Source organism: Siniperca chuatsi, linkage group LG11, assembly GCF_020085105.1.
Source record: "Siniperca chuatsi isolate FFG_IHB_CAS linkage group LG11, ASM2008510v1, whole genome shotgun sequence".
Lineage (NCBI taxonomy): Eukaryota > Metazoa > Chordata > Actinopteri > Centrarchiformes > Sinipercidae > Siniperca > Siniperca chuatsi.
In genome coordinates, this window is record NC_058052.1 from 23,365,550 (window position 1) to 23,380,017 (window position 14,468).

Genomic DNA, 14,468 nt, shown 5'->3' on the forward strand with positions numbered 1-14,468 from the left:
AATTAGCACTTCGCTGTTTGTAGCTATAAGCTGGACTCCAACCACTGTGATCGGGCTAATAATAAAGAAAAGAAACAGCCCAGCTGGCACAACTACTTCAACTCCTTGTTCTGTTTCCATCCTTTTCTCTCTCTTACTAACTTTCTATTGACCTCTCTTTGTCTCTTTTCCCTTTACTGCTTTGAAACTCTCCAGTGAAATATACCAATTGGACCAAACTGCCCTCCATTTTTAAGACCAAATCATGTTAATCTGACCATTAGGAACTGTATTAATATCATATAAGTGTTGCTTGAGCCAGGTTCCCCCTATAAGCCCATGTGTCAGGAAAGCCAGGATTTCCTGAACACGGACCCCCTTGGCTAGCTTAAGAGCGTAGGATGATGGGGCTAATCTCTTTATCAAAAGCTTAAATAAACGGTGCTCTGTGCGTGTGTGTGTGTGTGTGTGTGAGTTGCTTATTTGTATGTGTGTTCTTGTGTGTGCCAAGGGGCCAAACAATGCTTCTCCACTGAACAAAGTGCTAATACCCTGTCTCTTTGCTCTCCCCCTCCCTCCTCAATTCCTTCTCTCTCTTATTCTCCTTCCATATAAGTGAATGCCCTAACTACAGTAGGTCTATTTCATATCCATCAAATAATCATAACTCTGAAAAAATGTATTAATTGTAGCTTTTTTCTGTACAGTAGGAAAGCTCATGAGAAAGCTCATTTGGTCACTTCTGTCATCCACTGTTAGAGGTGATTGTCTGAATTCTCCAGCCTGCTATCAGGGTTTTTCCTGAAAAGTTAACATCTATCTGATCAGAGGCCTCCTGGGCCCTGAGCTCAGCTCCTCTTCAAGGGAGAAAGAGGAGGGAGGCACAATCAGGGGCAAGGGAAATGGAAAGACAGAAAGAGGAGAGAGAGTTTAAGGTTGTTTTATCGGCCAGATGTAATGTGTTGTGACACGTCAGTGATGAGTCGCTGTGATTCCCTATGAACCTGTTCTGGCCATGATTGAGAACCAGGGCATTTTCTGCCTGTGAGAGCTTGTGTGTCTGTGGGTATCGTGCATGTGTGTCCCTGTGTGATTCCAGGCAATTTGTGGCTGAATTGAAAACAGACAAAATAAGGAACACAAACTGGGGACATATTCCAAATTTGTCACCATTCTGCGCTATGACAAGTTTCGCATGGCAAGAACACAAGACCCTCCACACAAATAATTTAAATAAAGTGAATGAGCATGCTTCAACTTTCTGTCCTTTGTCATTTGCATGACAAGTGCATTACCACATTTCAACTTGTTTACATTTGCAAATCAAAGCTAAAGAATTTCCTTCCAAAAGGAGATATCCAGTAATTTGAGAAAAGTGGCATCTTCTTTCAGGACCTGATTACACTAGAATGGTGCAAATTATGGTGCTTCATACAGAAATAAACCTGAATGGAGTCCTCAGTTGACACTTTTCAAACAAGATCTTGAATTTAGAAGCACTGAATGAAAACATCTTCATGTTTAAATGTAAAAATCATATGTGGAAAAAAACTCTTCTTATCCTAATTTCGACTTCCTGCACACAGACAGTAAAATGTTGGAGATAAAATTGAAAAAAGAAAACTAGTCTTTACCACGTTTACACATTTAACTTTTCTTGACATAATCTCTCCACCCTAACACACAAGAGACCTCTACAAGGCAAAAAGTGTGTGTAAATAGTATCTTTTAGCAAACACCAGTAATTAGATATAGGCATTTGGCATTCACGCCAGTCGCAAATTAAAGAAGAGCGCTTCCTGTAAACAGACAGTGAGAATGTGTCTACATCATTAGCATGCCACAATTATAACATGGGAGCTAAAGATACATTTCCCTCCTGCTTGCTCTCCCTCACTGAAGCAAATGAAGTAGAACCTCTTTTCTTTTTTCTTCCTCAAATGAACGGCTGTTGTACTCTATCTTGGAGCAGCAGCAAACTACATGGTGTGATCCAAGTGCTTTTATGGGTAAAATAAGGAAGATAAAAGGCGTCACATCTCATTGTAAGAAATGAGAGACATTAATGATATCAATGTTTTTATTTGAAAGACTTTCTGAACAGAACACATCCTGAGCAAGCACAACGACTGAGTGAAGGCATGAGAGAGACAGGGGAAGAAGGAGAGAGAAGCTATTTTGTGCGCATGCATGTCATGAATGAATATGTATTTCATGTAAATTGTGCACACAAGGCATATTGTAATAGTCTGGGCTAGACTTTGCATTTCTTCAGTCATGCAAACATGCCCACATGTAAGCAACAGACGGAGAGAGACAGACTGAACGAATGCAGGGGGGATTTAAAGTAACAGAGAGACAGGGGGAAACATTTTATTCACCTCCAAAATGTGCACAGCACACATTCCTCTGAATGTTATTACAGAAAGTAAAAAAAACAAGGACTTAGTGAGAGCAAAAGGCATATAGAGAGAAAAGAGAAGGAGACAGAGGCTATGAGAGAAATTAAAAACATAGAGCCAATATGTATAAATATAAGGCTCACATGATGATGTGTACAGATGCTCAGCAACAAACAGCAAATAAATCTCAAAGTCAAACAGTCAAATAACTCCTGACACCTTATCAAACTGTTTTATGACTATTACCTTCTCACAGCCGAGACATTCACACAAGCCAATAAAACACAAGTTAGTGACGCTGACTGACAAAGCAGAAGCTCGTTTCATGTGTGAAAGGAGGCAGAGGAGAGGAGAGGAGAGGAGAGGAGAGGAGAGGAGAGGAGAGGAGAGGAGTTAACTGGAGAGGGTGGAGGAAGTCACTTTGTTTACTTGTATTTCTGACTCTTTCTTCCACACGACCCCAGCAGCCCAGTGACACCAGCCATAATCCTAAAAGCAAACTGGCCCCTCGCTGTGGGAACCTGATACAATTTCCTCTTTTCCAAGAGGGGCAAACTCAGGCCACTCCGAGTTTGCTTATTGCCTACAAGGCAATAAAAAGTCATTGAGGGCTATCGTTTTCTGCAAGGCGAGTCACTACATGTTGGTTGACGCGTCAGCCACCGCAATAGAGCACAGTCATAAAGATCTCAGTGAATCTGAGAGATAGAGGTCGTGATTGGACACTGAAAGGCCAAACATCTCTTTTACCAGGTAACTACAGATAATAATGTTTGAGATGCAGTAAATCCAGCTGAGGCTGAATAAACATTCCTATCAGCAATGCTGAGTCGTCAAGGGATGTTTTCTCAAGGTGTTTTGAGGTGCATTTACCTTTATGCCTTTCAAATATTGATTTTCATAAACAGCATGTGAACTGAAAGTGCTCTTGTGACCCTTTTTTAACACATGGACACATGTTCACACACACTTCACTAGTTTAAAGGGACAGTTTTTTACCTCTTACCTGTAGTGCTATTTATCCATCTAAATTATTTTGGAGTGAGTTGTCGAGTTTTAGAGATATCGGCTGTAGAGATGTCTGCATTTTTTGAATATAATGGAACTACATGGCACTCGGCTTGTGGTGCTCAAAGCACCAAAAAATACATTTGAAAAACTCAACAGCAATGTCTCTTTCCAGAAATCATGACTTGGTTACTTGGTTACTCAAGATAATCTACATACCTTGTTGTGAGCAGTTTCATGTAGAAAGGAAATAATTCCTACATGAAACAGCTCACAACAAACCTGGCCACAACTCTTTCACATCTGAACTGGCAGAGAAGATATTGCTGTTTGCTAGCAGCGGTTCATACGCCTCAATAGACTCCCAAACAACACTCAGCAGCACTTAACACACTCATCAGGGATAACTGCCCTGTCTCTCTCTCTTTTCCTCAATCACTATAGGATTTTCACACACACACACACACACACACACACACACACACACTGCTCTAGTCAGCATCAAAATGTCTTCACAGCATTCACTCAGATTCTCTTCCTTCCTCCTTATCTTACTCTCTCATTTTTCTTTCTGTCCTTTTGTTTCACTTTCGTCTTCTTCCTCTCTTTTTTCCTTGTGTTCAAACTGAGGAAATCAAAGAGAGATTTGTCTCTGCCAGCTACTGTACTTACACACACACACCTCCAGTAATAGAGACTGCAGACTAATCAAGTGAACCACATACCTTTTATCTACCCACAGAGCCTCACATATAAACAGATTACCAGGAAAGTTGGACACCAGAAAGACAATTACCGGACTGAGGATCTTCCTCGATAATGTCTACACAACGTCTAGACAACCTACACACAAAACTGTACTGTACAAAAAAGTACTGTTTCTTTTAGGTTCCATATTTCCACTTGCAGATTTATGCATTTTTAATGTTTGGTCAAAAATAATTAACACTTTGAGTTTTTTTCTTTGAGTTTTGATATGTGCACAAATGAATGCTTTTCATAAATTCAACATTACAACACTGCTGTGTTGTATGTATGTAAGAATTTTGAAACTGCAAGATATCAAATTTATACTCTCAAAGTTGTCACTGTATGTGTGCTAATGCAACCAATACACATTCCTATGTCTTTACAGTACTTACTTACTTATAAAAGTGCATCTAATTCTCTTAATAATGAGTCTTTAACTCATTATTGCAACAGAAAAATTTCAAGAGCAGCTAAAGGCTACTGGGAGAGAAAAGCTATTCAGGGAGGGGAATACACACTCACACACCACACAGACACTCACAATTCTCTCTTCCAGTCTACTGGACAATCGGACCAATTAATCGGTGACTTTGAGGGGGCCACGTGAAGCCGAGTGATTGGATGAGCTGAATCTGGCTGCTGATTGCCTGGCATCCCTGTTGATGTCCCCGTTTGCTCGCCCCGGCCCTGGAGACTAGCCAATGAGGAGACAGAAAGCAACAGCTCCGCTGTGGCCTGACCTTGTTGGAGGGCACAGAGGTCGGAGGGTGGATGAATGGGTGGATGGGTGGAAGGATAGATGGATGGATGACAACATCAGGAATATTCCAGCCTGATCGATGGGGATTCACAGCCAGCGGAGGTTATATACAGTGATTCAGAATGAATGGGGTGAAGCTGTGTTAGGACACAATATTCACATATATATCAAAACAGGAAAGCTATCCAAATGTTTTAAGAGCCACATCCTGAAGAAAAGGCAGGCCAAGTGCCGCATCCTCCCCCAAGATGATCCCAGCTGGGATTCGAACTGGCAACTGATCGGGTAAAAGTTTCCTGGGTCTCTGTAAATGTTGGGTCTCTGTAAATAATATTATAAAGAGTATAGTCTAGAACTGCTCTATAGGAAAAGTGCAATGAGATAACTTCTGCTATGAATTGGAGCTATATAAATAAAATTTTACTGAATTGAAATTCTTCATCCATTAGGGCACCACAGGTCTTTTCCTTTAAGTGATACTTTACAGTATATTCCTGAGCTTATTTGTTTTCTCACATATGTTACAGGGTTCTATTAATTCCTTCATTCATTCACACATCAAAGTTGAATTCACTCTAATCATCGGTACAATGAATATGAAGGAATTTCATAAAACAGACTGGAGCAATTAGTTCAAGGACAACAGGACCTCGAGCAGCAGATATTAACTACAACATTAGACTATGAACTACACATTAGGCTTTAAAAGCAAATATAATATTTTACATTTTGCATTCCTCCAACTACACCAGCCAAAGAAAAAAAACCTGAGCTAAATATAAGACCAACAACCAGAAATCTCAGGCCACTACTCAGACACTAGAAGTTTATGCAGACACTAACACAGGGAGCTATTTGCCTTGGCGCGGCACACTGTACTTTTTACAAACGGTCTGGGTAATTGGTGATACATATCTAATATCGCCAGTCATCGCCTCACTCCCTGGATGTTTCTGACAAGCGGAGAGGGAAACCCTGTTGCTTTCAAAAACAGAGCAAACACTCTGCTCCGCTCCTCTGCTCAACTCGCATCCACATCGCTGCAGCTGCCCGATTCAGTGCCTGAATGTTATTCTGTTTCCCTCGCGCGCCAGGCCCTCGGAGAAGCCAAGGGGTGTCCTTACAAATTCACACAGGCAAAGAGGAGTACTTTATACTGGGAGAAAAAGAGGGCCCACTCATGTCCGTGAGGGACCCCCCCTCCATCGCAGGCATATATGATCTGTTGGCTTTTCCTCTGCCCTTCGAGCATTACTCTTCACAGAAAAGCATGATCCAAGGCAACAACAGCTAAAATGAGGCTTCTCCAGAGGGCTTCTGGGTATTAAACAAAGGGGCCTGTTGGTAGGAACTAGCTAGCAAACCGCTGGGCTAATAGAGTGGGACTAATTAACTACAGGGCCGCTCTCCGACTCTCCCTGTCGAAGCTTGTGGATGTTTACAAAGACCTCCCAGAGAAAGGGAGGAGAAAAATAAGAGGCTTTTGTCTTTGTCTGCTCTTTTAGTGAGAGAGGAGACACCCAGGACTGATTTTAATGACATGTGTGAAGCAAATGTGATCCTCCCTCCATTTTTTTCTGATTGCCAATGGAATTCAGTGCTAGAAAATACCCCCGGTATTGTGGTCAAAGCATAAACACCCATAAGAACTCAGCATGTGAGCATTGTCACCACATGCAAAAATAAAAAAGTATCTTTTTTTAATTGCTCACATTCTTACTGTGACACTGAGAAATCACTGCAAAACACCTGCTGATGAATAAAAGGTCTAAGACTTATCATTAAACATCACATTATCACGTTATCGATTACTTTGCATTAGAACGAGTATCTTCTCCTGCATTCAAGTTCAACAACATGCGCATGGAGACCTCTGATCTTACATAATGCGGAGACCTCCTCAGAATTCCTGCAGTTCTTGGATTTGAGAGACTGAATGTTACGTTTCTGGGAGGAGATGGGGATTTTTATACCAGCGGGTAGTGGAGCGTTCAGAGCAGAGGGCAGAGCGGAGCATGTGTTTGTCTCAGGAATAGCCTCAGAAAAAAGGCGGAGAGAGGAGACTGGAGTTCACTAGTTAAAGGCCCTTGACCATCCAGCATCCTTCCTCTGAGCTGTTTCACTCTGCTGGAGGGGGAGGATGGAAGGAAGAAGGGGGCAAAAGATATAGATAAATAGGGAGAAGGAGAGGTAGAAGGAGAAGAGAGAGTAAGAGGGTGGCTTGATAGACTGAGTAGAAGGAGTGAAGGGGGCAGATTGACGGATAGATGAGAGAAAAAAGAGAGAATGAGTAACGGAGAGAAAGATGGCCATTAGCTGTGCAGCTCTACAGGCAGAGAGGAAGAAAATGAAGAAAGTGGAAGAGAAAGACAGAGGGAAAGGTCAGTGAGAAAGCAATCTGTAACAGAGAGAGAACGAGGGTGGGGGAAAATACAAGAATGAAACATGAAGAAATGGGAGGAGGAAATAAGGAAAGAGGTAAGAGAAAAAGAGTGCAAGAAGAGGAGTGACGATAGAGAAGAGAAGCAAGGAAGTGAAACTGAGAAAGAAAGATGAGAAGAAGAGAAAAATTAGATGAGAAAGGGACAGTGTGAAAGATAAACAGGTCAGAAAGAAACAGCACGAAGAAGAAAGATGAGAGAAAAAGATGACTAGATGGAAACAAAGAGAAAAAACAGAGATGTGAAAAATGGAAGAGAGAAAGATGGGGAAGAAAAAGAGAGCGAAAGGAACAAAGAGAGGTGAGAGAAAGGGAAAGAAGAAGGATAAACAAAGGTAGTGTTTTAGAGTGAGTGGGAGGCATAGAAAAAAAATGGGGAGGAGAGAGAGAAAAGCATGGGGTTCACAAGGAGAGAGAAACCGACTGAGAGCAAAATGAAAGAGGGAGATGCGAGAGTAGGTGGGAGACAAGGGAAAACTGGAGAAGAGAGGGAGGATGCGAAGATGAAAGAGCGAGAAAAAGGGAGGAGAGACAGTGGGATGAAACTGTCGGGGAGAGAGTGAGCAAAGTGCCAAACAGATAAATAACCAGCTTACTGGGATTACCAAGTGACTGACACACAATTTGCCAGAGCCAATATGACGTGGCAGTGATAGCTCTTAACCCATATAAACCTGAAACCAGTCCAAGATGTCCTCCGGAATTTACTGTTGTCACTGCGCCCTGATGCTCTACATTCTGTGTGTCCACATAAACACCATATAAACAAAGCAATCACACACATACAAGCAGAAATTAGGGTGTCTGCAGGTTTCAGAAACATGTTGAAAGAGCTGTTTAATGCTACCTGGGTTTAAATACCTAAATTAAGAGAAATACACTACGTGGCCAAAAGTATGTGGACACCTGATCATTATACCCATTTTTGAAGGTCTCATTCCAAAACGAAGGAAGAAGAAGGAACCTGGCTGCAGGGAGCAAGAGTCCATATATATTTTGGCCACATAGTGTAAGTGGAAATTTGATATTATTATTATATTATTATTGTTGAAAATAGTTAATGAAAGTGTAAAAACAAATGATAACAATAGGAAATTAATAAAGGGACGATAAATCCATCTGTCTTTGCAGATGAAAAAGTGTTTTACATATTTTTTTTTAGTTTTTTGGGGGGCATTTCTGCTTTATTAGATAGTCACAGAGAAGAGAGACAGGAAAGGTAGGGGGGAGAGAGAGAGGGGATGACATGCAGCAAAGGGCCCAGGCCAGATTCAAACCCAGGCCACTGCGGTAAGCCTTGATACACGGTAGGCGCTCTACCAGGTGAGCTACCAGGGCACCCTGTTTTACATATTATAATGTTACACAGTCTCTGTATTAATTTGACGCTTATGGTAATGAAACTGAAAAAGAAATATGGCTGAAAAAAACAGATTTTAGGCAATGTTACTACTTTGTACCATCTTAAATTTATACTAATTTAGCAAACATGTTTCAGGACCTGCAGACATCTTGATACCTACATACATTCATCATGTTTAACACTTCAAAGCACCTCATTCATTAAACTGACACACACCGACATACATACACATACAGAATCTGCACATGTATACACACACTACCCCACTTTTTACCCTCTAATGAACTTCAACAACAAACAAAAACCTACAATAGCCGGGGTAGGAGAGAGATATGAGGAGATATAGAGAGAGAGACAGAGAGTGAGAGGAGGCGGGTCAACATAAGGAGTGGGCCTATAATTGGAAAGATGTGAAAAATGAAGTGTCAGTTTGGTCAATAGAGGGCAAAGGTCACAGAAGCAGGAACCCAAACTCGGCACAGAGCACGCTCATTAGAGCGACCAATCAAATCTTGCCTGGCTGCCCCAGACCATTAGTCATCAGAGGAAGAGGCATGCACATACACACACACACAATATTGCTTTGTCTTCCCCTGTTTCACTGTAATTTCACTCTTTTCTTTCGCTCTCTTCCACATCATCTGTCTATCTTTTATTTTTATCTCAACTCGTGTCTCACCTCTCAGTCCCTCAGCTCTACTGTCTAGCATTAATGACGAGTGAGAAAGAAAGACAAACAGTATGTGAGAGAGAGAAAGAGATTGTGTGTGAAAGACACAGAAAGAGAGAGAGAATGAGACAGACAGAGACACAAAGAGAGACAGAGAGCATGTATGTGTTGACTATATAAATGGCTGCTCACTGGAGTGGAAGGCATGGCGGCGCTCTCTGCTCCCACCCAGGCTCTGCCTCCTGGCACTGGCAACCCTGCAAACTGCTCGCCTTGACATCGCCTTCAATAATATATGAAGTTGCTTTTTTGCCTACAGTTTGTTTGCAACGCCGCCCCACCACCACCAACCCATTCTCCCACTGCTGCCTCTCTCTCTCTCTCTCTCTCTCTCTCTCTCTCTCTCTCTCTCTCTCTCTCTCTCTCTCTCTCTCTCACACACACACACACAAACACACACACACAAACACACACACATTCAAAGAATGCATACACATCCAGCCTCAGCAGAGGCTGTTCAAGAGGGAGACTGGACCCTTTAAATTTGAGGCTAAACATAATATCAATGAAAACAAAAAAATCAATATTCTACATATACATACAATATACATTTTGCATTTTGCACATTTAGTAAACAATTCCTACCCAGAGATTTTTTTGGTCTAAGTTCAAATTTATAGAAACTGTCACAGATGCAAGCAACCTGTAGTAACAGTTGCAAGCTTCGAAGCCATTTCTTCTTGATAAGAGATGACTAAACATTAATGTCAGAAAAATCTCTCAAACATGTCAGCTTTACATTTTCTGTAAAAAAAAAAAAAAAAAAAAAAAAAAATTAAAAACTGCCTTGTTTTTAGCTATATATTCAGTGACATCCACTGAGGAAACTTGAAATGGTTTTATGGGCCTCATAAAAGAGAATTTCCTCAAACAGGTGCATGCAATCCTTCAAACAACACTAAAACATGAAAATCAACAGCTTATGACAAGGGGTTTATATGACAACAGAAAAGAATTCCTGAATCTTCAGAAAACTGAGACGAGAAAGAGAGCAGAAAGGGCCACCTACTTGGTAGGGGGTTCTGCAAGCTAAGTAGTCAAACAGTACATACAATATGAACTGCATAGTCTGGGAAATAATAAAAGCAAGAGCACACAAACACAAGCAAATATGCTCAGATGTAAAGCGAACTGCATGCTAGAGGACTGTAGTGTGAAACAATTGCCAGGGTGGAACCAGGAAGACAGAAACCATTCTCTAGACTCGGGTACGAGCCATCTACCACTACAAGTCTGCTCTGCCACTGTGTCCCTGAGCAAGACAGCGAATGCCTACCAGGTCCAGAAGTAAGCTCTTATAGCTGACCCTGACCTCTCCTCTCTTTAGTAGCAGCAACTGTGAGCTGTTGCAAAAACTTAATCCCTCTTCAAACAGCCTGAATAAGCCTGTCAAACCTCGTCTGAACACATAATAAAGTTTTCTATCATGTACTTGATGTATATGATATAATCTAGCAGTTGCTGTACATGTAAACTATGTCCCTGTCCTCCCCTTCTCCACCACCTAATTAATAAGAAAAAGATGCAGACAAAGAAACTCAGTCACTTACCCTGTTCGCTGCTGTTGTCGCCGCTGTGTGATGTGTGTCCGCCGCTGGACGGCCCCGGCGTTCCTCCAGAGCGCGTGGACGCTGTGTCATCATGATCTCTGTTCCAGGACGTCTGTTGTAGAGAGAGAAAAGAGAGAGAGAGAGAGAGAGAGAGAGAGAGAGAGAGAGAGAGACAGAGAGATCAGTCAGTTAATCTAAGGTCTAACGTCTTGTGTTTATCTTCCATCATTAGTTAGTCAATTTTACGTGTAATTGTGATTTTTTTTTACGCGTGCATATTCTATTATCTCCTTTTGAAAAGTTCTGTCTACATACAGTATACTGCACAATATGTGGAAGGAAGCCCAAACACGTACAAAAAACACAAACTTACACTCAACAAAACTCATAAATGAACATAATTTGCTAACTCTCAGCCCAGTCACGCAGTGTGTGTGAGCCCCTGCAACGATCTTATGGAATGAGGATTATTGGGGCTCGATGAAGAGAAAGGCCCAGACGAAGAGTGAGTGAACATGTTGTATTAGTTCCCAGCTTTCTGAGGCATGCAATCCACGGCTGCCTCCATTTGGCTCAAACCACTAGCAGATGAAAATACAAAACAGCTACAACTTAAGATAGGCCGCAGCGAGCGCCAGGGAGTGATGTCATCCAAGCAGAGCAGACCAGAGAGAGACGGAGAGAGAGGTAAATAACTCAAAGTATTGCTACATAAGTATAAATCCTCTGTTTTGTCCAAAAATGAAAATGGATGACCAATCCCACTAATGTAGATTTAAATTTCATTTTGGGAAGCAGAGCCAGAACAGAGACATAACCAAATAAGCTGAAGTTTTCCCACAGTCTTTTCTCAAACAAAAAATTAAACAAAAATATTGCATGACCAACCAAACTGAAGCTGACTTAAAACTTTATATAGACAAATGAAAAAGTTGAAGTATTACCACAAAGTGCAAGTCCATTCCTTTCTCTATGACTTCAAGAAAAATAACACATGAGCACAAGCAGCTGACTAGACATAAGGGAGAGACTCGGGAGACCTGAGTTTATATATAGTAAGCTGTGTGTGTGTGTGTGTGTGTGTGTGTGTGTGTGTGTGTGTGGGTGTAAGGGTAAAGGACAGTCTTAGGCCAGATGAGTGTCAGCTGCACACTGGACGGTGGAGAAAATTATCCAGACAGAAGGATGAAGGGAAGACACACACAAGTAAGCGAACATCAAATACAAAAACACACAGTCAGATACAGACATATTAAGTTCCCTCACACACATACACATTTAGAGATTTGGTGCTTACACACATGCACATATACATAGACATTGGATAAAACAAACACACACACTCAAATCACACTATGCCCTATACGAAGCTGCTACATATTGTTGAAACTAAACCAGATGTAACCTCTTATCTCCCAGTGCCTCTGAAAAGCAACATTAGCACTGAGGACAGGAGAGAAAAGAGACTTCAAAATAGAAGGAAATGGGATCTAATGTCTTATCACACGCAGCTAGCTATCACAAACACGCAACAAACAAAACACACACACACACACAAACACTTACTCGAGCCTACTCTGCCACCCGCGTGAGCCTATCTTTGCTCTGTCAAATCAAATGAAGCAGATATCAAGGGGCAATGTGGTGTTTGCATCACGCTTTTAGGGCTACGTGACGAAATGAGTGATAGAAACACAGAGGAAGAGAGGAGGGAGAGAAACACACTGGGGAACAACTGGTTTCAATTGGGATACTACAAGCAGCGCTGCCTCTGCGAGGAGGATTTGGAGCCGAATTTAGAATTATGACAAAAAAGTAGACATTAATTCATGACACAGGGTTTGTTTTAAAGAAAATGTAGATGGAATAAAATAGCAGAAAAGAATATACAAGTCAGCAAATTCAACACATTTGGGGTCTATTAGAGCCCGTTTGATGTTCCTGGGCTATGAAATTATAATCCAGTGCTTACATGGACGATATAATCGTTGTTTTCCAAATTAGGCTTTGAGGCTTTGCAATAAAGAGGAAAGTCAATGCACAAAGGCATGACTAGGATGGTGATTGGGTAGATAAACGTTGATTTTAACGAGGATAAGATACCAAGCAGGGTTTTTTTTCCACCTCTTACAAATTCTTTTTTTGCTGACTGTAGAACACTGAAAAATGAAACACCCGTGCATGACCGAGTAACTCCAGAGAACATCAGAAGTGAGGTAATCCAGACCACATGCTCAGCACGCAAACAGTTAACACTGGCTTTTGCCAGCTCCTCCGAAAGTGCAGCTTTTAAAAATGAGCAGAACTTGTTTATTCAGAGCTCTGTGAAAAAGAATAGCACAGTACCCCGGGGACGTCGAACGGCAAGTATTGAAAAAAACCAAGAGCCTCAGCTCGCAAAAAGGATATGTTTTTTCATTTTCTTTTTGTTTTAATTCTGTAACAAATTCCACAGGAAAATATAATTAGAAAGTGGAGGGGGGAAATGGCAAACTACTGCATTAGCTGTAATTGAACAAAAGAGCGCTTTGCCTGCTGGGAGGTGGCAGCTGAGGCCCCATGGGAAAGGGGGCGGGGCTGAGACAGGACCTGGTGGCATCTCCGAAGGGACGGGGAGTTTATTTATAATCACAGGCCGCCCTTGGACGGAACAGGCCCGGCACTGATCTAACACGCAATTAATACACACACGGCTGAGATCACACAACCCACACACACATACCAGTACACACAGGTCGCACAGCATGTGTGCACACACCCATACACAAATACACTAAAACACATTTTTGGTCACTTAGCTTGTACACACACACACACACACACACACACACAAATACGTTTCATCTACCTTATGCAAACACATCACAGAACCGCCATACTCACAGTCCCTATTTAACAAACGCACACACCTGGACCATAAGACACACAGCGACTAAAAAAAACACACACCCTGGGCCAACAAGACTACAGCACACAATGTAGAGGTCCACCTTCACAATATGGGATATGTAAATTCAAAAGATGAATAGATGCATAAACAGAAAGCTCGAGGAAACTGAGAGAAAGAGAGAGCTGTCCCTCTGCACACATGGCTTCACGCTTGATTTATTCTGTCCCCTTAATGAGCCGCCATGGTCTCTCGCCCTCTCTCTCTCTCTCTCGCCCTCTCTCTCTCTCTCTCTCTCTCTCTTTAACTCTTTCTCTCTCGCTCTCCCCTGTGCAGGATGTAGATTAATTCAATGCTTAATTGTTTAGTAAATTCAATTTTCCACATTCTATTCTGCCTAGCTTTAGCTAAAGTTCTTAAATCTGCCGCGCCAAGCCGAGGGAACCCTGTTTGTGAGCCATGCATACCTTTTTTTCCTCTTTTTCTTTTTTTTCATTACCATTTCTCTTCCCTCCACCACCCTAATTCGCCATGAAAAGATTTTCCTTGCTGGAAATTCTGATTCCGCTATGATCGGTGAGGCATTCCAATCCAATGCA

At 41.8% G+C, this 14,468-nt stretch overlaps 1 protein-coding gene across 3 annotated transcripts in view; it reads right to left on the reverse strand.

The window, feature by feature from the left end:
• The window catches only part of meis1b (Meis homeobox 1 b), an 84,594-nt gene that overhangs the window by 57,887 nt on the left and 12,239 nt on the right, over positions 1 to 14,468 (reverse strand). For all 3 annotated transcript variants that reach the window (XR_006379820.1, XM_044213596.1, XM_044213595.1), the window contains exon 7: positions 10,983 to 11,094. Coding sequence is in view for 2 of the 3 variants with exons in the window: in XM_044213596.1 (XP_044069531.1) it covers positions 10,983 to 11,094 (112 nt within the window). In the remaining variant the exon portion in view is untranslated. The remainder of the gene's footprint in view (positions 1 to 10,982; positions 11,095 to 14,468) is intronic.